Source organism: Capra hircus, assembly GCF_001704415.2.
Source record: "Capra hircus breed San Clemente chromosome X unlocalized genomic scaffold, ASM170441v1, whole genome shotgun sequence".
In the NCBI taxonomy this organism is placed as follows: Eukaryota; Metazoa; Chordata; class Mammalia; order Artiodactyla; family Bovidae; genus Capra; species Capra hircus.
Window position 1 is genome coordinate 2,181,033 of NW_017189516.1, and position 24,156 is coordinate 2,205,188.

Below are 24,156 nucleotides of genomic sequence, written 5' to 3' on the forward strand. Positions count from 1 at the left end.
AATAAGACTGTTTAATCTCCCCCCTCAGCTCTCTTTAAATGCATTCAATAATTTCTTTTATCCTATGGCTTCTATGCTCTTAAGTTTTTCTTTATATGTTTTCACCCTCCAAAATTCTTTCCTTCTATTCCTTAGCATGCCCTTGCAGTAGTCAAAATTTTGTCCTCACTATCACACAAATAGTATGCTTACTCTTCTTTCACATCTTTGGCAATATTTCTTCTCTCTCCTGGAGTCTTTGACTTCTCTTCTCTTTTTAAGCTGATATTTGTTAAATTTCAGATATGCAAATATATCTCTCTATTATTTTTTGTTATATCTACTTACCCTCTATAGAGAAGGACAAGGAAGCCTGGTGTGCTGCAGTCCATGAGGTTGCAAAGAGTCAGACACAACTGAGGAACTGAATTGACTGACTTACCCTCTATACTTTTATTTGTGTGTATGTTGCTTAATCAAACTTTTTAAAACTTAGCTACATACTTTAGCTTCATCTTAAGTAGTATTATGCATGAAATAAAAAATGTGGTGTACAATTTTATTACATTTTAGAGCCTTAAAAACAAACTGTATAACTTGAAAATGTTTAAAAAGGCATTCCTTGCACCACCCAAAATAAACTTGCATGTCTTCAGTGGTACATGTTTCACCCATTGGGAATATTAGTGAAACCAAATTTGTTTATTGAGCAAAGATCAGCCAATCTTCCCAGATTTAGCCTGTACTGAACTCATCTTAACTTCCATATAATTTAATAGTAAATCATACTATTTATGGTTTCCATTTTGTTTATGAGTGATTAATCTGTTACTTAAACTATGTATTCTTGGAAGCTAGAGAACATATTTTATGCTTCTGAATCCCACTCTTCCCACTAAGTATCCCAAATCAATCATTGTTGTAGCTCCATAAGTATCTATTGAATGATTATTTTTGGAAAAGTGCAGGAATAATATGTGTTTGCAGAATCAGATATAAGAAACTCTTAAAGACAGTTTATCTAAAGCAATTAATACTCACTAGTTTTAATGGAATGGAGAAGGTGATGGCACCCCACTCCAGTACTCTTGCCTGGAAAATCCCATGGATAGAGAAGCCCGTAGGCTGCAGTCCATGGGGTCGCGAAGAGTTGGACACGACTGAGCGACTTCACTTTCCCTTTTCACTTTCATGCATTGGAGAAGGAAATGGCAACCCACTCCAGTGTTCTTGCCTAGAAAATCCCAGGGATAGGGGAGCCTGGTGGGTTTCTGTCTATGGGGTCACACGGAGTTGAACACGAGTGAAGTGACTTAGCAGCAGCAGAAGCAGTTCTAATGGAAAAGGAATTGAAATCACAACTCACTCTTTCCTCTTTTTTTCACTTTTTGTTATATTATCGTTCCAGAAAGGATTGAAGATAGTTTAAAAGGATGCATACTATAGTAAGGTATAGAAATGAATAATAGGTGGAAATAACAAAGAAAAAAATATAAAAGGTCATAAAATTAAAGCCATGAAAGAAAAGTACACCATAAAAAATCTCCAAACTTGCAATCAGTAGACTCTAAATTAGTCCCATGGTTTTCAGCAGACTCTATAAAAAGGACATATGTCACAATTATCACTATCCGTTAGGAGTTTAATCAAACCAATTAGGAAAAATCTAGCTCTTCCCAATATCCCTTTTAGAAAACATAATGTATTGTAACAAATGATATCCTCAACAATAGCTATCACACCTAATACACTGTTGTGGTTAGAGAAGACATAAGAGCCTTTGAAGCAACAACTCATAAACTTTCCCAGATCTAGGAAAGATATTATGCCCCAGTTAAACTTTGAAAGTGTACGTATGAGAGAAGGGAATAATTCAGAACTATGAGCAAAATGGGGTAGCTGAACTATTTTTTCAGACTCTTATGACTGGATATTTTTACTTCTTGGTTTGAGATGATAATAAGTCTTAGATTATCAGTCATATTCAATAGTTAAAAATATTCTTCTAAAAGTTAATTGGAGATGATTGTCAAATTATCATTTTTTTGGTTTGTGTACAGTTTTGCTCCTTTTAACTAACACTCAAAATTTTAGCTGAGTTGAAATATCCTTTGCCGAAACTGGGTCACTTATTTCTGAGCTACTTTTGTTTCCCTTTTTAGACCTAATGAAAGGAGAAGATACTTGTGTGCAAGAGAGCAATGAAGCAAGCTGGCAAGCCATTTTCTTAGCAATGTTAAGATGTTGTCTGGGAAATGAAGGTAGGTGGTAGTGACTATAGCTAATTGTCAGGAAAGGTTTCTTTTTATCCTTTTGTCCTAAGGTTTGGCTTTAAAGATCAACAGGTCTGAAATTTTCTTTGGCCCGGGAAGGATCATAGCTTAGGAAAACTGGCTCATGTTTCCCAAGCTCAGAAAAGATGAATTTGTAACATAAAGACAGTTTAATATTAATAATTCATAGTGAAGATTAGAACTAACAAATGGAATGAAACATGTGTTGGCCTATCCGTGCATTCTCCTTTCAGAAGGTATGCCAAGTCAGCAAACTAAACTAACAACAGATCGAAGCTGTATAAATATATAAAATAAGAATTAAGAAGGGGATTGTGAGGTCAGGCATGTTTCATTTGATATACCTCAGCCAGGATGGGTATCCTCTTCCTTTACCAGTTCTTACAAGCCATGGCCTTTTCATCAATCAGTTCAAGTTCCTAGTTTCTAGTGATGAAAGTGTTTCTTTTCCGTCTCTCTATGCCCTTGAAATTTATATTGGTGATCTCTGAGTGTTGGGCATGGCTCCATCTTGTTCTTGAATGATTCTAGTTTACAGGGAGATCCAGGTTGCCTTTTACAAAAATTTTGTCATCCACTTCCTTCTTTAATCAGCCCTATCGGTAAATCAGAATGCTAGTGTTTGATCTAACTCACAGTATTTTTTTTTCTCCTTTGTTATTATTATTACCCAGAAGTCTCTTTGCAGTTCTAGGCCCTGGGTTCTAAATGTAATTTCCTCACATGCCCACAGAGGTTTGTGTTGCTTTGCAAGACTTGTTTTTCAGAACTACTCTATAGTCCCCAAGTGTATGATCTTTCTTTACTTGCATACTTTTAAAGGCCTCAGAGACATTACAGAAACTGAAACCTTGGTGCATTGGTACATTGGAGGGAGACTGTAGGATATATGGTTTATTTATTTATTCATTATTTGAATTTTTTTCATTAATTCCTTCAATTTTTCATTCAACAATCATTTATGAAAGTGCCTTGTGCTAGACTAGTTAGAAATACAAGAACAAGTCAGATATGATTTTTGCCCCTAAGCAGTTTGCAATACACTAAGAAATGTACAAAAATAAACTGCACATTAAATTATAAAAGCCTTGAGATGAAAGGCTGAGGGAAGGGTACTACAGTTGGAAGGAATAGCTTAAGCAAATGTAGTCCTACTGCTATTAGTTCTGACACATATTCTCTTTACCTCTCAGATTTGAAAAAGTTGCTGTTTTCTTGTTCTTAGGTAAACTGTATTCAGATTTTGCCTCAGAATCCTATCTTAAAATAGAGCTTACTGGAATATAGTGAGATGAATAGGCATTTGGGTTGTGCTGGAAGGAGATAGGGTAAGAGACAATGAGGAAAGCTTGTATGTAGTCATCATTTGATTTTGCACACTTTGGCTCTCAGCTTTTTGAACTTCTTTGCACCAGTGAAATAAAAACTAAACAAAACGAGTAATATCTTCTGCTCAAGGGACTTACCTTTAGGTTTTTGTGGTGAGACACCAGATGCACTTAACTTCCTCTTTCAATAACAAATTTGTCAGCTATCAGTAGGCTCCGAGACACCAAGAGTTAGCTTTTTCACCACCAACTCCCTGCAAAGAAACAAGCCCAGCAAGGCTCCAAGGTAAGTTACAGCTTAATATATGGGAACTGGTAAAATTTCATGTGGGAAGGTTGGTGGGTCATGAAGATCCAAGACAAGGGCAGACATGAGACCAGTGTCCAATTTTAAAATGGTTCCTGGCCTCTTTCAGACTTATTACAGCAGGAGCAATGGTGATTTTCCTTGGTTCTGATTAGAATACAAAGTTAAAGTTAATGCCATTAGTCCCCACCATTATTACAGGATCAAGGAGTCTGTGATGCAGCTCACTCTTTGCTGAGGACTCTTTATTTCCTTATCATCCAGGGAAGACAGCACAAAGTATAAGAAAAGAGTACATTCAGTGAAATTTATTGGGATAGCTTAACCTATTCAGCCAGAAAAAGAGGATTTGGATTTCTGCTCTGTAGTTGCTTAATGAAGGAACATTTTTTTATGTATAAGCTCCTTGCTTTGGTAAGTTTAACTGTCACAGATAAGACAGACAGAAAGAAAGTCAGATCATAGATTTTGGAGATGAAGGAGCGCCTAGGGATCCAAATCCCTCACAATACCGATGGGAAAACTGAGAGGATATGAAGTGAAGACATTTGAGATCACCCAGCTGGTTAGTGGCAGAGCTGGAACTAGAGTATGTCTTCTAAATCATGGTCTCTTTTTCCTACAGAAGCCTGTATCTCCCAGAGAATACTGTAAATATATTTATAACTATGTTGGATTTTAAGTTAGGAAAGAAGAAAATATCCCAGATGACAAACTCTGTTAAAATTATTTCAATCTGTTCAAAGGCATTTCTTGATCCTTTGAAAGCTGTATTTTGACCCAACTTCAGACCTACTAGATAGCAGAGCTCACAGAAGTGGTACCTATCTTTTCAGCAATTGTCATTCTTATTGTGTTGAGTGCTAGCAACCCTTCTTGTTCTGAGCTAAGATGACCGAATCTAAAGAAAACTTCCAGTTGAGGAATCCTTCAAGGTGAACTGTGCCACAACAGTTGGTACCAGGATAATTTTGGATATAATGATAACAAGCTTTGTGGAGCATTTTGGATGGAGTTGTCTCAGTCCCAAGAATCCTGCAAGTGGGAATAGTTTTTATTTTTGTTTTTCAAATGGATGTGGGACTCATTGCCCTTTCTATTATTTGAGGAGGTTATCCCTTAGCAATTGCAACCGAGTAAAATTATTCACTGTTAAAAAATATGTGATATGCTGATATATTGAGGTAGAAAATGGCCTGAACCAGAATAAAGTCATGCATTTGGTGTAATTATGTTTGCAACAGTTCCTGTTGAACAAAGGTCCTTCTTTAGTCAAAAGCAGTTCTTTTTTTTTGGGGGGGGGGTCAACTGGAAAAATTGTTGAATTTAAATTGTACAAACTGTGTAAATTCTGGCAGTTGTGGAACACAAGACTTCAAATGAGTGAATATACTTCTGGATGGTTTTGGGTGACTTTTCACAGCTTGTTGTGTTTGAGGTAAGTCAATCTATGTACTAAGAAGCAGGACGGTCCTATGGCCCAAGTAAAGAGGACAGAACTGTCTTGTGAATCCACATTTTCCAAGTGTTCCTACAATCAGGGTAATGACTGGCGGGAAGCCTATGCTTTATTTAAAAACTCTTGCTAAAAATGTCTACTTATATTTCAGTTCAGGATATTTTGCATTTAAATTTTCATCTAGTATTGATTCACATGCATCATAGGCAGAGTCATGAAGTATATGGACCAAAATGCAGAAAGAAATCTTGATTTTAGTTCAAGTTCTGTCAAAGATTCACTTTTGGCTTTGGGCAAGTTATTTTATTTTTCTGAGTCTCAGTAGTCTCATCTATGATAAGGTGGGGGCTTGAAATAGATAGTCTTTTAATTTCCTTTCTAGTACAGTTGTTTGACTCTAGGCTCCTGGTGCCTGAGAAGAGTATATCATGAAGTGGTAAATAAGGAGACAGTAGGGAAATCTAACTATAGTTAGAACCTTCTGGAAATACAGTCTAGTTTTCAAAGGGAACTTAGTAATCTATGCTAAGGGCCACTATACTTCTTTCAGAGTAATGTCATCATGAGAGTTTCAACTTTTAAACCACAGGCAGTGTTTTGCAAATAATTTCCTTTTTTTAAATGATAAAATGAAAACATACAAGGGAAAGAATTCTGAAATCTGATTTCCACACTGACAGTGTCACTTAATCAGTATTTCTTAATCTTTTAAATGAAAAGTTCCATTTGAAAAACAAAAATCTCACTGCAAAGTTATTGTGGACTTGCCTAGTTAAGAACTAGATCCTGATCCTGGATTCCTAAAATAAAACATCCCATCACATTGCCATTTTCCAAGTACTGTGGAAAAAATAGTCAGAAATATTTTTGCAGATCTGTACTTTTAATTTGCATTATGTGGAAAATAATTTTTATTTTCAAATGTGTTTACTATAATAAGGATTTTTTTTCAAGTAATACATGTTTCCCACTCTTTTACATTAAGAATTATTTCATTAATCCTACTTAATATTTCTCACACCTATGCTTTTGGGGAGATTTTCTAAACTCAGAAAAGTACACAATCCAACCAAAATCTCATGGAGGTTACTCTCAGTACAAGTAAAGTAGAAATGAACTAACATTTATTTAATGTATACTGTGTACCAGACAGGATTATAGATAGGTTTTCTACTTTTTTGTCATTGTTGTTCACTCAGTCCTGTCTGGTTATTTGTGGAATGGACTGCAGCACACAAGGCTTCCCTGTCTTTCACTATCTCCTGGAGTTTGCTTAAACTCATGTCCATTCGGTCAATGATGCCCCTTCTCCTCCTGCCCTCAATCTTTCCCAGCACCAGTCTTTTCCAACGAGCTGGCTCTTTGTATCAGGTAGTCAAAGCATCAATCCTTCCAATGAATATTCAGGGTTGATTTCCTTTAGGGTTGACTGATTTGATCTCCTTGAAAGTGAAAGTGAAGTCCCTCAGTTGTGTCCCACTCTTTGCGACCCCATGGACAGTAGCTTGCACCAGGCTCCATCATCCATGGGATTCTCTAGGCAAGAATACTGGAGTGGGTTGCCATTTCCTTCTCCAGGGAATCTTCCCGACCCAGGGATTGAACCCAGGTCTCCTGCACTGAAGACAGACGCTTTACCACCTGAGCCATCAGACTCCTTAATCATGTACATTTCCTATTTAATCTTCACAATGATATATATTACAGGTACTATGATCCTAGTGTTATAAATGAGGAAACTGAAGCCACTAAATATGAAGTCAGTCATTTCAGGCTGGAGAGCTAATAAGTGAGTCAAGACATGACCCCGGGTCTGTCCAAAGAAGATGATTCTTTGCACTCCAAAATACTGCCCCAAATGAAAAAAATGATGAATAATTAGGCCTCCTTCTTATCTGATTAAAAATCCAATAAAGATACATGCATGGCAGTTCAATTCAAATTTTATTCTAATTCATTTTAAGGATAAAAATGTTTCACTTTTAATTTATAGGGGAAATGTCTAGACTTGCAGAACATATCCAAACTTCTATATTTCTGAAATCAAGCCAGGTTATTTACAGTTGATTTTAATTAACTCAGGAAATGGTAGCGTTCCAAATTCAAGTTGCTCTTCTTTGGCTGTGGTTATGAATGACTGAATGAAGGACACTGGGGCATGGGTATCTGACTGGCTTGGGTAGATCATATGAGACTTTTGTGATTCAAATAAGAAGAAAAATGCTAAAGAAAAAAAAAAAAAGCAAGTTACATTCCCAAATGGCCTGTGAATATCCTCCCCTGGAAAGTGGGGAGGTCATATATCAGCAACCTTTCTCTAATTTTCTCTTTTCTTCCCAAGATAACAAGCCCACATGCTGGTCCTATTATCAAAGAAAATAGGAGACACATATTTGATTTATTTGATAAATTTGTTCACTTAATGGTATTACTGACTTAATGACGAGAGGTGAAGAGAGGGAGAGGACTGAGAAGTTAAAGCTTTGTAGAACTGAGTAGTTATCTCGATGCCAGAAGCCTATATTCCACACTCTTCACTCTGCCACTTGTATAGCATTCAGGTAAATGTGATAAATGTGATGACTTCTTTGAGTCCCACTTTCCTGATCTGTAGAATGGTAATGACTTAGTTTGTTATATATATATGAGATATATATATATATATGTGTGTATATATATATCTGAAATATATATATATAATATATGAGATATATATATATAATATGTATATATGAACTTTAAATAATAATTAATAGTAATTATAGCTGTAATAATGCTTTGAAAAGTGCAGGAACATTGAGATGGTGACAGTTGCATTAATGATGGAAGTGGCAGTGCTGATGGTATTAGTTAGAGGCAGGGGTTTAGAGAGTCCAGACCCATAAAGTTATGGCAAGTTAGAGCAGAAGGTAGTTAAGATCATATAGTTCATGTTATCTTATCTTAATAATGAGGGAAATGAAACTCTCATAAAGGAAGGGGCTTAGCAAAACAAAACAAAGAGATAGTATTTGAATAATTGCTAGAATCCAAGTGCTATAGCTCCAAATCCAGTGTTATTTATAATATATTTTACAGCTTCTGAGTCTTCCCCATCTTATATGCCTTGTTACATTTGGCTCACTACTATTAGGGCTTTCCAGGTGGCTCAGTGGTAAAGACTCTGCCTGCCAATGCAGGAGACTCAGGACACATGGTTCAATCCCTGGATCAGAAAGATCTAGAGAAGGAAATGGCAATCCACTTTGTATTATTGCCTGGAAGATCACATGGACAGAGGAACATGGAGAGCTACAGTCCATGGGGTCGAAACGAGTTGGAGATGATTGAGCAAATGAGCATACAATACTCTTATAAATCCATCATTCCAGTACTTTATCCATAGATCTATTGTGGTTTGGGTTCATAAGCAAAGCTTGTTAAAGATTCCTGGTTTTGATAGTACCCTACCCAGACACCTGGTGGCAATCATTTGCCATATATGTGCAGTGATACATCACTTCATGAGAAGTAGAAGGGGAAAAGGTGAAAACACTGAAAATCTCTTCTTAAGCTCTAAAATCACTGTAGATGGTGACTGCAGCCACGAAATTAGAAGACAACTGCTTCTTAGCAGGAAAGCTATGACAAACCTAGACAGTGTTTTGAAAAGCAGAGACATTACTCTGTGGACAAAGGTCTGCATAGTCAAGGCTATGGTCTTTCCAGTAGTCATATTGACATGTGAGAGCTGGACAATAAAGAAGGCAGAGCACTGAAGAACTGATGCTTTCAAACTGTGGTGCTGGATAGTCCTTTGGAAAGCGAGGAGACCAAACCAAAGGTCTCAAAAGAAATCAACCCTGAATACTCTTTGAAAGGACTGATGCTGAAGCTGAAGTTCCAATACTTGGGCCTCTGGATGTGAACAGCTGACTAATTAGAAAGAACCCCGATTCTGGGAAAGATTGAAGGCAGAAGGAGACGAGGACAACAGAGGATGAGATGGTTGGATGGAATCACCAATTCAATAGACATGAAATTGAGCAAAGTCCCAGAGATGGTGAGGGACAGGGAAGCCTGGCATGGTACAGTCCATGGGATCACAGAGTCAGATACGACTTTGCGACTGAACAACAACAAAAACATAGTCATAAAAGTGCAAGAAATACAAATGAGATTATTAGCATCTTCATCTCTGAAGAATGTTTTATCCATATAAATGTGACTTTAACATATTTTTGTGCAACTAATTGCTTACAAAGGAAAATCTTTAGTTTTCTCTGCTCATGAAGAGCCTCATTATGACTTAAATTGTAATAACTGAGACTTTGAGGAAGAAGCAATAATTTTGAGTCTTCATTTTCTGATCCATAAAGGGGTATGAAAGTGTTAGTTGCTCAGTTGCATCTGACTCTTTGCAACCCCATGGACTGTAGCCCATCCAGGTTGCTCTGTCTATGGAATTCTCCAGGCAAGAACACTGGAGTGGGTTGCCATTCCCTTCTCAAGGAAATCTTCCAGACTCAGGATTCGAGCCAAGGTCTCCTGTACTGCAGGCAGATTCTTTACTCTCTGAGCCAGCAGGGAAGCCCTAAAATCGGTACAATAATAATTAACTCAGGGTTCTCTCAAAGGTCAAAGGTAATATATCAATAGTAATAGCACTTAGCTAGTGGCAGGATGCAAGTGGAGACCTCTCGTACTTAGTATTTCACTAAAACGTAGGAGTCTGAAACAAATTCTGATGCCATCATAATATAAGTTCACTATGTGCCTTTGCAAAAACACAGCATTGAGCTAGTTGGTTGGGAAGTGAAGCTGCCTTTACATACACATTATTAGTACCTACGATGTTCTTGTATTCAGAATCACTGATTCATATTTAGAGGCCTGACCTAACTTTGTGTTCTAAAACAAAATTTAGTTATTGTGATCACTCACCTAGAGCCAGACATCCTGGAATGTGAAGTCAAGTGGGTCTTAGAAAGCATCACTATGAACAAAGCTAGTGGAGGTAATGGAATTCCAGTTGAGCTATTTCAAATCCTGAAAGATGATGCTGTGAAAGTGCTGCACTCAATATGCCAGTCAGCAGCGGCCACAAGACTGGAAAAGGTCAGTTTTCATTCCAATTCCAAAGAAAGGCAATGCCAAAGAATGCTCAAACTACTGCACAATTGCACTCATCTCACGTGCTAGTAAAGTAATGCTCCAAATTCTCCAAGCCAGGATACGTGAACGGTGAACTTCCAGATGTTCAAGCTGGTTTTAGAAAAGGCAGAGGAACCAGAGATCAAATTGCCAACATCCACTGGATCATGGAAAAAGCAAGAGAGTTCCAGAAAAAAACATCTATTTCTGCTTTATTGGCTATGCCAAAGCATTTGACTGTGTGGATCCCAACAAACTGTGGAAAATTCTGAAAGAAATGGGAATATCAGACCACCTGTCCTGCCTCTTGAGAAACCTGTATGCAGGTCAGGAAGCAACAGTTAGAACTGGTCATGGAACAACAGACTGGTTCCAAATAGGAAAAGGAGTACATCAAGGCTATATATCGACACCCTGATTATTTAACTTCTATGCAGAGTACATCATGAGAAATGCTGGGCTGGATGAAGCAGAAGCTGGAATCAAGATTACTGGGAGAAATATCAATAAACTCAGATATGCAGATGATACCACCCTTAAGGCAGAAAGCGAAGAAGAACTAAAGAGCCTCTTGATGAAAGTGAAAGAGGAGAGTGAAAAAACTGGCTTAAAGCTCAACATTCAGAAAGCGAAGATCATGGCATCCCGTGCCATCACTTCATGGCAAATAGATGGGGAAACAGTGGCTGACTTTATTTTTCTGGGCTCCAAAATCACTGCAGATGGTGACTGCAGCCATGAAATTAAAAGACGCTTATTCCTTGGAAGGAAAGTTATGACCAACCTACAGCATATTGAAAAGCAGATACATTACTTTGTCAACAAAGGTCCGTCTAGTCAAGGCCATGGCTTTTCCAGTGGTCATGTATGGATGTGAGAGTTGGATTATAAAGAAAGCTGAGTGCAGAAGAACTGATGCTTTTGAACTATGGTGTTGGAGAAGACTCTTGACAGTCCCTTGGACTGCAAGGAGATCTAACCAGTCCATCCTAAAGGAAATCGGTCCTGAGTGTTCATTGGAAGGATTGATGTTGAAGCAGAAGCACCAATACTTTGGTCAGCTGATGGGAAGAGCTGACTCATTTGAAAAGACCCTGATGCTGGGAAAGATTGAGGGCAGGAGGAGGAGGGAATGACAGAGGATAAGATGGTTGGATGGCATCACCGACTCAATGGACATGGGTTTGGGTGGCCTCCGGGAGTTGGTGATGGACAGGGAGGCCTGGTGTTCTGTGGTTCATGGGTCACAAAGAGTCAGACACGACTGAGTGACTGAACTTCACTGAACTGATAAAGTCAAGTGTTTAATGACAGAATTCTCACTCAACGTTATGAAATTGCTACTGATTTTATAATAAAAGGTTTAGATTATAGGCTTTGGAGCTGTTAGGTATCCAGATATGTTAGATTCCAACCTTATTGTCCTTGCCTTGACCATAGTTTCCTCAGTAACAACGGGAGAAAAACTATGACTATTGCTTGGGAGAGCAGCTTATGGAAGAGACATTACAACTAAAACAGACTAAGACTCTGCTAATATGTACTTATTCTCCTACTCTTCCCTTTATAAACCAATGTGTATGAGCTGAGTAGCTTCTGCATGCTTAACCCTCTGCTAAGCAAAATGAGAGATATAAAAGTGCAAGATACAATCGTCCCTCATAGAGACTACATTTTTATAGTGTAGCCTAAAAGTCTAGCGAAAGTACAAAGGAAAAGGTATGAATAGATTGCCCCATGCAAGGAAAAGATGAGAGTTGAGATAGAATCTCAAGAGAGGAGTAAAATATTGACTTCTGAGATGGGATCCAGGGAGAAAGGAGTTTGATGAAGTTTCAGTCATAACCTTATACCAATCTTCATTATCAGAAATATTCTTACAGCCACACATTGGAAGTGAATCTTGTTAGTTCAGTGAAGGTAGCTAATTCTCTTTGATTATTAGATTAGAAGTCTATGCTGATCATTCTCTTTAGAGTTTGGCTCCTGTTACCAGAACTCTTTTTAGAGGAAAGAGGCATCCCTCTAGGAAGTTCCCAGCCTTTGATGTAGGCAGAATGTACTCTGCATAGAGCACTGACACTGGTGAAACCAAGAGGCAGTTACTTTTTTAAGAACGGCATTGGAGGCATTGGGAATTTGATCCTCATATCTATCTGGGTGGCTCACAATACTATAGCTAGGAGTTCAAGTATATTCTGAAGATATGGTATTTTCACAGCTTATAATTTTGCCTGGGTTGCATTATCTGTGTGGTGGTCCTGATTAACTGAGTTGGTTATGCAACAGCAATGAGACTAACTTTTGGAGATTAATCTCTACATGGGCCAGTTATCAATTTTTAAAATAGTGCTGTATGTTTAGCCTTGCTTTGGGTTTAGAGAGAAAGAGAGAACAAAATTTAGGACATAACCTCTGACTTCACAAAGCTCATAGCCCAGTGTAGAGTGATTCATAAACAAATGAACAACAAATGTGTTGTCATAAGGCAGAATATTTACCCACTTAAAATATTTACTAACTGATTATGTATAGATAATTCTACTAGGTTCTGGAAATTTAAAGAAGGTCATAGCCTTTGCCTTCAAAATGCTCATAGTTTAGTTAGAAATAAAGAGATATAAATGAAAACACTCAATATGGTACAGTAAGTACATTGTTAAAGCAATCCCTGTGACAGTATGGTAATCCAGCTTTGCTAATTTGATATATCATTTTGGGAACAGAGTATAGAATATATTTTTTTAAGAGAGCAGTCCTAGAAGCAGGTAGATCAATTAAAGAATGGTTTAATAATTCAGAGAGAGAGGAGAGAAAATGAGTGAAGAGAGAGAAAACTTGATTGATTGAATGAGAGAGGAGTCTAGAATTATTTTAAGTATTCTGGCTTTTGTAATTAGATAGATGGTGGTGGATAAGTAAAAGGTCAGAGAGTATGATGAATTTAGTTTTGGGCATTTTTATTTAGAGATGCCTAGAAAACACTGAAAAGGGAAATTTCAGCTGAAAATTGGACATACAGATTTAATATCTGAGAAGAGACCAGCCCTGGACACAGAGACATAAGAGGCATTTGGATATGGGTGGTTATTGAAGTCATGAAAGTGGGTGATGTTACTTAGCATGAAGACACTGAATAAGGAGAGAATATGCAGACCTAGGGAAAACAAATATTTAAAGGATGTGCAGAGACGAAAGAAAACATAAAGAAGACTCCGTATGAATAGACCAATAGTTAAGAGGAGACTCAAAACAGAGTTGTGGCTTAGAAGCCAACATGAGAGAGCATTTCAAAAACATGGAAGTGGTCAGACTGTCTAACTCAGCAGAAAAGTCCTGCTTGATTTAGCAACATGATGGCCACTTGTCACCTTTACTAAAGTAGTTTTAGTGAGATTATAAAGATAGGCATGCCACATTGTAGTGCATTAAAGGATGGATATAAAGTGAGGAAAAGAAAGCAATCAGTGTCAAAAAATACTATGAGATGTTTAAGAAAAGAAGGAACATGACACAAAGCTAGAATAAGATGCATTGACAAGAGAAATATTATTGTAGGAGTCAAAGAGATTTAATGACAAATATCTAGCTGAGAGTGAAGGACAACATGATGATCTGGGAGTGAAAGGGAACAATTAATGAAAGAAAATCCTGAGAAAGCTAAAAGGGATTAAGAGCATGGGAATTCAACTTGTAAAACAGAAAAGACAGCTGTGTTGGGAAGGATGCAGTTGTAGATAAGATTGCGTGTGTTGGGAGGGGACAATGTTTGAAACTGAATTATTTCTTACCCAATAGACTCAATTTTCTTGTGCTTTAAGAGGTAAGAGCCTCTACTGAGAAATATGGGGATGGGAGAAGAGAAGAGTAGAAGAAATTTTAGTAGAGTTATGAAATAACCAGCACTCTCTTTTTTTGCACCTTAATTAATTTCTTAGGAGAATAAACTAATCAGAGGTGTGGGAAAAGAGGCTGGAGCAAAAAAAAAAAAATCTTCTGCTTAAAGTGCTAAAACTAGAAATTCATGATTCCTAGTTTTAGCACTTCAAATAGATCCTGGTATTTTCAATAGGATCATTCATCAGTTTGGATAATAGAAAATAAAATGGTTTGTGGACTTGATCTGGGATTAAGGCCTTGCCAGGCTTCCCTAGTGGCTCAGACAGTAAAATATCAGCTTGCAATGAGGGAGACCTGGGTTCGGTCCCTGGGTTAGGAAGATCCCCTGGAGAAAGAAATGGCAATTCACTTCAGTATTCTTGCCTGGGGAATTGCATGGACAAAGGAGCGTGGCAGGCTACAGTCCACGGGGTTGCAAAGAGTCGGACACAACTCAGGGACTAACACTAACTTTTTCAAGCTGGTACAGCAGAAGAATGGTGAGCAAAGAAGGTTGAGGATTCTTGTGTAAGAATAGTTAATTTGACCATTCAATCTAGTCTGCATAGAAAAGGAAGCAAAATGAGGGAGGGTGACAGATTGGGCCATAAGAAATGGAGAGAAGTTTAAGGTCTCTGTGAGTGTGTGGTGCAAGCTAACATGATGCAACTTGCAGTGAAGTTCAGTGATTGTAATGTTATCTTTTTAATTAATTTATTTTAATTGGAGGATAATTGCTTTACAACATTTTGATGGTTTTTGCCATATATCAACATGAATTGAACATAAGTATACATGTGTCCCGGAGAAGGCAATTGCACCCCACTCCAGTACTCTTGCCTGGAAAATCCCATGGATGGAGGAGCCTGGTAGGCTGCAGTCCATGGGGTCGTGAAGGGTCAGACATGACTGAGCAAGTTCCCTTTCACTTTTCCCTTTCATGCATTGGAGAAGGAAATGGCAACCCACTCCAGTGTTCTTGCCTGGAGAATCCCAGGGACGGGGGAATCTGGTGGGCTTCTGTCTATGAGGTCGCACAGAATTGGACACGACTGAAGCGACTTAGCAGCAGCAGCAGCATACATGTGTCCTACATGTCCTATGTGTTGAGAGTCCCTTGGACTGCAAGGAGATCAAACCAGTCAATCCTAAAGGAAATCAGTCCTGAATATTCACTGGAAAGACTGACGCTGAAGCTGAAACTCCAATACTTTGGCCACCTGATGTGAAAAACTGACTCATTGGAAGACTCTGATGCTGGGAAAGATTGAAGGCAGGAGGAAAAGGGGACGACAGAGGATGAGATGGTGGGATGGCATCACCAACTCGATGGACCTGAGTTTGAGCAAGCTCTGGGAGTTGGTGATGGACAGGGAAGCCTGGTGTGCTGCAGTCCATGGGATCACAAAGAGTTGGGCAAGACTGAGTGATTGAACTGAACTGAACTGATACATGTGCCTCCCCCATCCTGAATCCCCTTCCCACCTCCATTCCCACCCTATCCCTCTATGTTGTCCCAGAACACTGGCTTTGTGTGCCTTGCTTCATGCATCAAACTCACATTGGTCATCTATTTTACATATGATTATGCATATGTTTCAATACTATTCTCTCAAATCATCCCACCCTCTCCTCCTACTGAGTCCAAAAGTCTGTTCTTTATGTCTGTGTCTCTTTTACTGCCCTGAATGCAGGTAGGATCATCAGTATCATCTGCCATGGCAAAGGTAAGGGAATATGGAGATAAGCATGTGCTCTAATTCTAATATACCACCTCTACACTAAGTGAGTATTGTGACTTTGGCACAATGTATTTAATCTCTCTGTATCTCAGTTTCCTCATTTGTAATATGGTAATAATTATTTGGCTGCTATGAGGATTAGAAAGGCAACAGTGGAAATGAAGATGGATTGGAGATAGATTGGAGAAATTTTAAGGGGGAGATAATCACCTGGTTTCTGTCTAGATATGGGTGAAATGTAGTGATAGGAGTTGGATGAACTCCCAGTTTCTGTCTGTAATGTCTAGGAGGCTGGTCATGGCACAGACTGAGAAGGAGAGCTTAGATTCAAGAGTAAGTCACCAATTTCATATCTTTCCTGAGAGAGGAACCAAAGATATATCTAGATTTAAAGAGGGGGATTGGTTACACAGAGGGCACAAACCAACCAAAAATAGTCAATAATAAAGCCAAAGGGAGAAACACAAAAGAGATAGAAACAGAGGCAGAGGATGAGAGAAAAAACATGTTTTGACTTTGGCCCTTCCATTCAACCTATTTTTGTTAGTGGCTTCTTAAGTTGTTCTCCTTTTTAAAATTTCAGAAGCGTCACAGATTGCTAACAGGAAGCGAAATGTTCCCTATCTGAGAGAGTTTATATTTTCACCCTACCCAACACAAATTCCCCCAGTCTCCTATCACCATGGGGATTTTACATTTAATTGTCACCAAACATATTTGGGGAAAAACCCTTTCTACCTCCCCTTCAGTCTGGAGAAGAAAAATCATTTAGGAAAGCAAACCATATAAATCTCTAAATTTGAAATAAACTGAATTGCAGAGGCATAAGAAACCACAGAAACAAATAAGTTGTGATCATGACCTCTAGCTTGCTGTTTTGGACTAATAGGACTTCGTTATTTAGCACAGAGGTATAAAAACAATCTGCTTCTTTAATAAGTGAAAATTTCTGTACCAATGAAGCAGAAACAAATATCCATGTTTGTAAAATGCAGAAGTGGAGGTGTAAATGGGTGGGTGTGAGTTGTTTCTAGTTCTTAGTACTGTAATGCACCTTATGTAGCCTGCCTTGTTCTTTCACAGCCTATGCATAAGTAATAGATTATAGTAGAAATAAGATCAATACTGAAGTCAAAATGGGTGGTAAGAAAGGGTTGGTGACATGTGTGATGACAGATGTTTAGTTATATATTGATGGCATAGCTAGAGCAATCCTAAGGTTATAAGATCCTGAGGTCCTTCTATGAGATGAGAAAGATTCTGCCATAATGTGCTCTCTGGATAGCACAATGATTCTCATGTTATTAAAAGGTCCCTCTTGAGTAGGGAGAGGTAAATTGTTGTAATGGAAATAGTACAGAATTTGGAGCAAATCAAGCTTGATAATAAACCTCATTTTTAAATTTGCTACCCAAGACAATTTACTGAATCTCTCTGAACCTCAGTTTCCTCATCTGCACTAGAAGAATAATAATGGAACTTCATCTTAGGATGGTTGTGAGAATTTAATTACATAATGTATATGAACAATTCCATTGAAGATTCTGGCATATATCATTGATCAGATCATAGTAATTATTTACTTTTTTTTCACCTGTGAGTATCCTTCTACTTTTGTTCTAAGTCATACATACATAAGAATGATGACTGCGTAACTCTTTAGGATCTATCACAGATGGACTAACTAGGGAGTATATGAGGAGGGAAGATGAAAGTATTATTTACAGTATTGGTAGTTGATAAAGTTTACTCTTTTATCTGTGAATAATCTCTTGGGTTTTTTTCTTTTATCATTTATTTCCTGGAGTAAGACTTAGAATGATATAGAAAGTCATTGTGCTATTTACGAGGAGAATCTCAAAGAAGCCACTCTGTTTTTGTAAACATACTTAAAAGAAAACAAAATAAAAACATACCAACAACAAAATTCCATTTGAGGAACAACCTCAGCACTTTTTTTCTCTACTTCTAGCTTTAAAGGCAATACACATTCCTGCACTATGGATAGAAGCTATGTTTGTAAAATTTGTCTTTAGGAGGAAAACAAATGATGAACAGAAGGGTGTGTATAAAGATTATCTGCTCTGTCCTCCTATTTGAAGTCCTAGGTCTTTCATTTAGTATATTTGTGGCCTTAATAAATGCCCCTCTGGGCCTTGCTTATTCTACCTTAATAAGATTAAGTAAAAAAAAAAATCCCATTATAAAGACCACTTTAATAAGAAAATTAAACCTTACATTGTTTCAAAAGGTTTTAGTGGCTTATTTTGCTAATACCCTAATCAGTATTCACCATGATTTTGGATAATCTGCCATGAGATGATGTTGCACCAGTACAGAATTCCCCTTAGATAGATAATAGGTTTCTCTCCTTCCCTACTACATAAGGGGAACTATCAGCTTCTAAATTCATTTCTTGTTGTTTAGTCATTAAGCCATGTCCAACTCTTTGCGACTCCATGGACTGGAGCACACCAGCCTTCCCTCTCCTTCATTATCTCCTGGAGTTTGCTCAAATTCAAGTCCATTGAGTCAGGGATGTTATCTAACCATCCCATCCTCTGTTATTCCCTCCTCCTCCTGCCTTCAGTCTTTCCCAGCATCAAGGTCTTTTCCATTGAATTTGTTCTTCGCATCAGGTGGCCAAAGCAGTCCTTCTAATGAATATCCAGGATTGATTTCCTTTAGGATTGACTGGTTTGATCTCATTGCTGTCCAAGGGACTCTCAAGAGTCTTCTCCAGCAGCACAATTCAAAAGCATCAATTCTTCAGCTCTCAGCCTTCTTTATGGTCCAACTCTCATATCTGTACATGACTACTGGAAAAACCATAGTTTTCACTATACAGACTTTTGTCAGCAAAGTGATATTTATGCTTTTTAATATGCTGTCTACTTTGGTCATAGCCTTTCTTCTACAGAGCAAGTGTCTTTTAATTTTTTGGCTGCAGTCACCATCCACAGTGATTTTGGAGTCCAACAAAATAAAATCTGTCAATATTTCTGCATTTTCCCCATCTATTTACTATGAAGTGATGGAAATGGATGCCATGCTCTTAGTTTTTTTTTTTTTAATATTATTATTACTGAAAAGTTTAATGTAAATTTGGAATGAAACTTAAGCCTAGAGAGAGACAGATAGAGAATGCATGAAAACCACCAGCTATTGTGATAAAATAATAAGGAAGTAATTTTCCTAAGCCACAAAAATCAGCTAGGATACTGGTACTTCAGGCTAAAAGACGCAAATCTATTTTCCCAGTGCTGTGGTGTCAAGTTAGGAAGTCAGAACCCAGTGGGAAAGGTGGTGGACAAAAGAGAGGCAAGCAGATCAGAACAATAAGACTGAATTTCTACCATTGCCATTGGAAATGAGTGAACAGTGTTCATACCAACCAGAGGCAAGAGAAATCTTGACACAAAAGAAACAGACTCAAATACCATATTCTTTTTTTTTTTTTTTTTCTGCTATTAGAACAAAAGACAGTATTTCAGGACTTCTTTGTGTGCAAGACACAGCTTAGACAATCTGACAAGGCATTTTGAGGACAATTCTGTGGTTCTCTGGTTCACTGGATGACCTTGAATAAATAGTATACCTTCCTTTAGCACCTATAAACAGGCCCCTTCTAATTTTAATATCCTATGACTTTGTAGGTATAAAAACAAATCTAGTAATAACTCATTTTTAATTTGCATTTCTCTAATGATTATTGATGTTGAGCATCTTTTCATATGCCTGTTGGCCATCTGTATGTTTCCTTTGTATGTCTGCTTAGGTCTTCTGTCCACTTTTTTCTTGGGTTGTTTTGTTGTTGTTGTTGTTGTTGTTGTTTTTATTGAGCTGTGCAAACTGTTTATAAATTTTGGAAAGTAAGGCCTTGTCAGTATCATCATTTGCAAAGAATTTCTCTCCCATAGGTTGTCTTTGTGTTTTGTTTATGTTTTCTTTTGCTGTACAAAAGCTTTTAAGTTTAATTAGGTCCCATTTGTGTATTTTTGTTTCTGTTTCCTTACTCTAATAGATGAATTTCAATATGGTAACTTATGACAAAGAGTATTCTGCCTATGTTTTCCTCTAGATGTTTTATACTATCTGGTCTTTACATTTAAATCTTTAATCTATTTTGAGTTTGTTTTTGTATATGGTGTAAGAGAATGTTCTAATTTCATTATTTTACATATAGCTGTCCAGTTTTCCCAGCGCTACTTATTAAAGTGGCTATTTTTTCTCCATTGTATATTCTTGCCTCATTTGTCATTAGATTAATTGACCTTAAGTGTGTGGGTTTATTTCTGTGCTTTCCATACTGTTCCATTGGTCTATATGTTTGTTTCTGTGCCAGTACCATAATATTTTTTTAATTTATTTTTTATTTTTTTATTTTTTAAATTTTAAAATCTTTAATTCTTACATGCGTTCCCAAACATGAACCCCCCTCCCACCTCCCTCCCCACAACATCTCTCTGGGTCATCCCCATGCACCAGCCCCAAGCATGCTGCACCCTGCGTCAGACATAGACTGGCGATTCAATTCTTACATGATAGTATACATGTTAGAATGCCATTCTCCCAAATCATCCCACCCTCTCCCTCTCCCTCTGAGTCCAAAAGTCTGTTATACACATCTGTGTCTTTTTTCCTGTCTTGCATACAGGGTCGTCATTGCCTAAATTCCATATATATGTGTTAGTATACTGTATTGGTGTTTTTCTTTCTGGCTTACTTCACTCTGTATAATTGGCTCCAGTTTTGATTACTGTAACTTCATAGCATAGTCTAAGGTCAGGGAGTATGATTCCTCCAATTCCATTCTTCTATCTCAATATTATTTTGGCTTTTCTGGGTTTTCTCTGTCTCCATGAAATATCACCTCACACCAGTCAAATGACCATCATAGAAAAATCTACAAATAATAAATACTGGAGAGACTGTGGAGAAAAAGGAACCTTTCCACAATGTAGATGGGAATATAAATTGGCACAGTGACTATGGAGAACAATATTGAGGCTCCTTTAAAAGAAAAAGAAAACAGAAATAGTTACCCTATGATCCATCAATCCCACTTCTGGGCATATAGCCAGAAAAGGCAAAAACTCTAATTCAAAAAGCTACATGTATCCCAATGTTCATAGCAGCACTATGTACAAAAGCCAAGACATGGAAACAACCTAATGTTCCATCTACAAATGAATGGATTATTAAGATAGTGTGTGTGTGTGTGTGTGTGTGTGTGTGTATGGAGTATTACTCAGCAATAAAGATAATGAAATAATGATATTTGTAGAAACATGGATGGACCTAGAGATTATCATACTCAGTGAAATAGGTCAGACAGATAAAAACAAGTGTCATATGATATCACTTACATTAGAATCTAAAGCAATGATACAAATGAACTTATTTACAAAACCAAAATAAACTCACAGACATAGAAAACAAACAGTTACCATAAGGGAAAAAGAGGGAGGGATAAATTAGAAATTTGAAATTAAGAGATATACACTTCTATATATAAAATAGATACACAACAAGGACCTACTGTGTAGCACAGGGAACTATATTCTATATCTTGTAATAACCTCTAATGGAAAAGAATCTGAAAAAATATATATAGCTAATCACTTTGCTGTACACCTAAAGCATTGTGAATCAACTAAGCTTCAGTTTAAGAAAATCTGGATATCAGCTAAAGTGGTTAACCATGATACTGTTTTTTTTGTTTGTTTGTTTGTTTTGTTTTGGGCAGGGATTATAACTTCATGGCTTACCTTGATAAATAAGCTGAAATATTCAAGATGGGAAGCAACAGCACCAGCAATGCTGAGACTCACTGCAATGACCCCAATGTGACATTTCATTACTCTCTCTATGCAACCACCTACATCCTCATATTCATTCCTGGTCTACTGGCCAACAGTGCAGCCTTGTGGGTTCTGTGCCGCTTTATCAGCAAGAAAAATAAAGCCATTATTTTCATGATAAACCTCTCTGTGGCTGACCTTGCCCACGTGCTGTCCTTACCCCTCCGGATTTACTATTACATCAGCCACCATTGGCCTTTCCAGAGGATCCCTTGTCTGCTATGCTTCTACCTGAAGTATCTCAACATGTATGCCAGCATTTGTTTCCTGACATGCATCAGCCTTCAGAGGTGCTTCTTTCTCCTCAAACCCTTCAAGGCCAGAGACTGGAAGCGTAGGTACGATGTAGGCATCAGTGCTGCCATATGGGTCATCGTGGGTACTGCCTGTTTGCCATTTCCCATCATGAGAAGCACAGACTTAGCCAACAACACTGATTCCTGCTTTGCTGATCTTGGTTACAAGAAAATGAATGCAGTGGCTTTGGTTGGGATGATTACAGCTGCTGAACTGGCAGGATTTGTGATTCCAGTAGTCATCATTGCATGGTGCACCTGGAAAATGACTATATCCTTGAGACAACCACCTATGGCTTTCCAAGGAATCAGTGAAAAGCAAAAAGCACTGAGGATGGTTTACATGTGTGCTGCAGTCTTCTTCATCTGCTTCACTCCCTATCATATTAACTTTATTTTTTATACCATGGTAAAGGAAGCTATCATTAGCAGTTGTCCCATTGTCCAAAGCACACTGTATTTCCATCCTTTTTGTCTATGCCTTGCAAGTCTCTGCTGCCTTTTGGATCCGATTCTCTATTACTTCATGGCCTCAGAGTTTCGTGACCAACTATCTCGCCATGGTAGCTCTGTGACTCGTTCCCGCCTAATGAGCAGGGAGAGTGGTTCATCAATGATTGGTTAAAAATAAAAGAGCTCTTGATTATGGCTTTGTTTAACTATGTTTCTCATTGCTTTTGCCAAAGACCAAAATGACTAGACACACAGTTTCTTTAACTGAACTTTGGGAAGAACAGAAATATTTGTGCTCACAGGGGTGTGACAATAGAGGCAGAGTGTGAAATGTGGGAGATGAAGGGAAAATGAGACTTTCCTGCTTCCTCTTTGAAATTCAAGACACTTTCTTACTTGAGAGATTTAGATCAAGATTTTACAGATGTTTTAAACAAATGAAAATTGCATATTTTATCTTAAACCTTTCTTTAGTAAACGTGATGCTGTTAATGATACAATAAATGCATGAATCCCTCACACAAGGCAAAAGCAAATCTCTTTCATATGAAGAATATTACCTGTAAATGAAAGCAAAAAATTATCCAGTATTTATAAGGGATAAGTGCACAGGCAAGGGGTTGTGAGCATTGAAGCAACATGTGAATAAATTTGAGGATACAAACCCTTACTGAAGAAAAGGCATCAGAATGTGTTTATTCATTGAACATATACTGTATGCTTATTGTATTCTGGGTTGCCATTCTCTTGGGTATTTTCACCTACAGCATCTCACCTGGCTTTTCTAATAAACTTGTGGAAGGTTCCAATCCAAATGAATAAATGAAACATCAGAGAGATGAAGTGACTTCACTGGGGATAAACAGTGCTAAGGCAAAATTTGCCCTGAATACAACACATATGCTTAGGATATTGCTTCTATTTCTGTTGTTATTTGTTAGGTTAATGCTAAACTATCTACTACTGCTTTATTGACTATGCCAAAACCTTTGACTGTGTGGATCACAACAAAGTACGGAAAATTTTTAAAGAGATGGGAATACCGGAACACCTTACCTGCCTCCTAAGAAATCTGTATTCAGGTCAAGAAGCAACAGTTGGAACATGACATGGAAGAACAGACTGGTTCTGAATTAGGAAAGGAGTACCTCAAGGCTGTATATTGTCACCCTGCCTATTTAACTTATATGCAGAGTACATTGTGTGAAATGCCAGGCTGGGTGAAGCACAAGCTTGAATCAAGATTGCTGGGAGAAATATCAGTAACCTCAGATATGCAGATGACACCACCCTTATGACAGAAAGCGAAGAAGAACTGAAGAGCCTCTTGATGAAAGTGAAAGAGGAGAGTGAAAAAGTTGACTTAAAACTCAACATTCAAAAAACTAAGGTCATGGCATCTGGTCCCATCACTTCATGGCA

General features: G+C 37.7%; 1 protein-coding gene across 2 annotated transcripts; it reads left to right on the top strand.

The window, feature by feature from the left end:
• The first annotated feature begins 3,773 nt into the window (after positions 1-3,773).
• On the top strand, positions 3,774-23,253 carry LOC102184234 (putative P2Y purinoceptor 10). 2 transcript variants are annotated; one of them, XM_018044037.1, is made up of 3 exons: positions 3,777-3,887; positions 5,267-5,346; positions 21,871-23,249. In XM_018044037.1, the coding sequence occupies exon 3, from the start codon at positions 21,920-21,922 to the stop codon at positions 22,904-22,906; it is 987 nt and encodes a 328-aa protein (XP_017899526.1). In that variant the 5' UTR covers positions 3,777-3,887; positions 5,267-5,346; positions 21,871-21,919; the 3' UTR covers positions 22,907-23,249. The 2 variants fall into 2 exon arrangements, with proteins under 2 accessions (XP_013831841.1, XP_017899526.1); XM_013976387.2 differs by lacking the exon at positions 5,267-5,346 and having other exon boundaries at positions 3,774-3,887; positions 21,871-23,253.
• Positions 23,254-24,156: the final 903 nt, after the last annotated feature.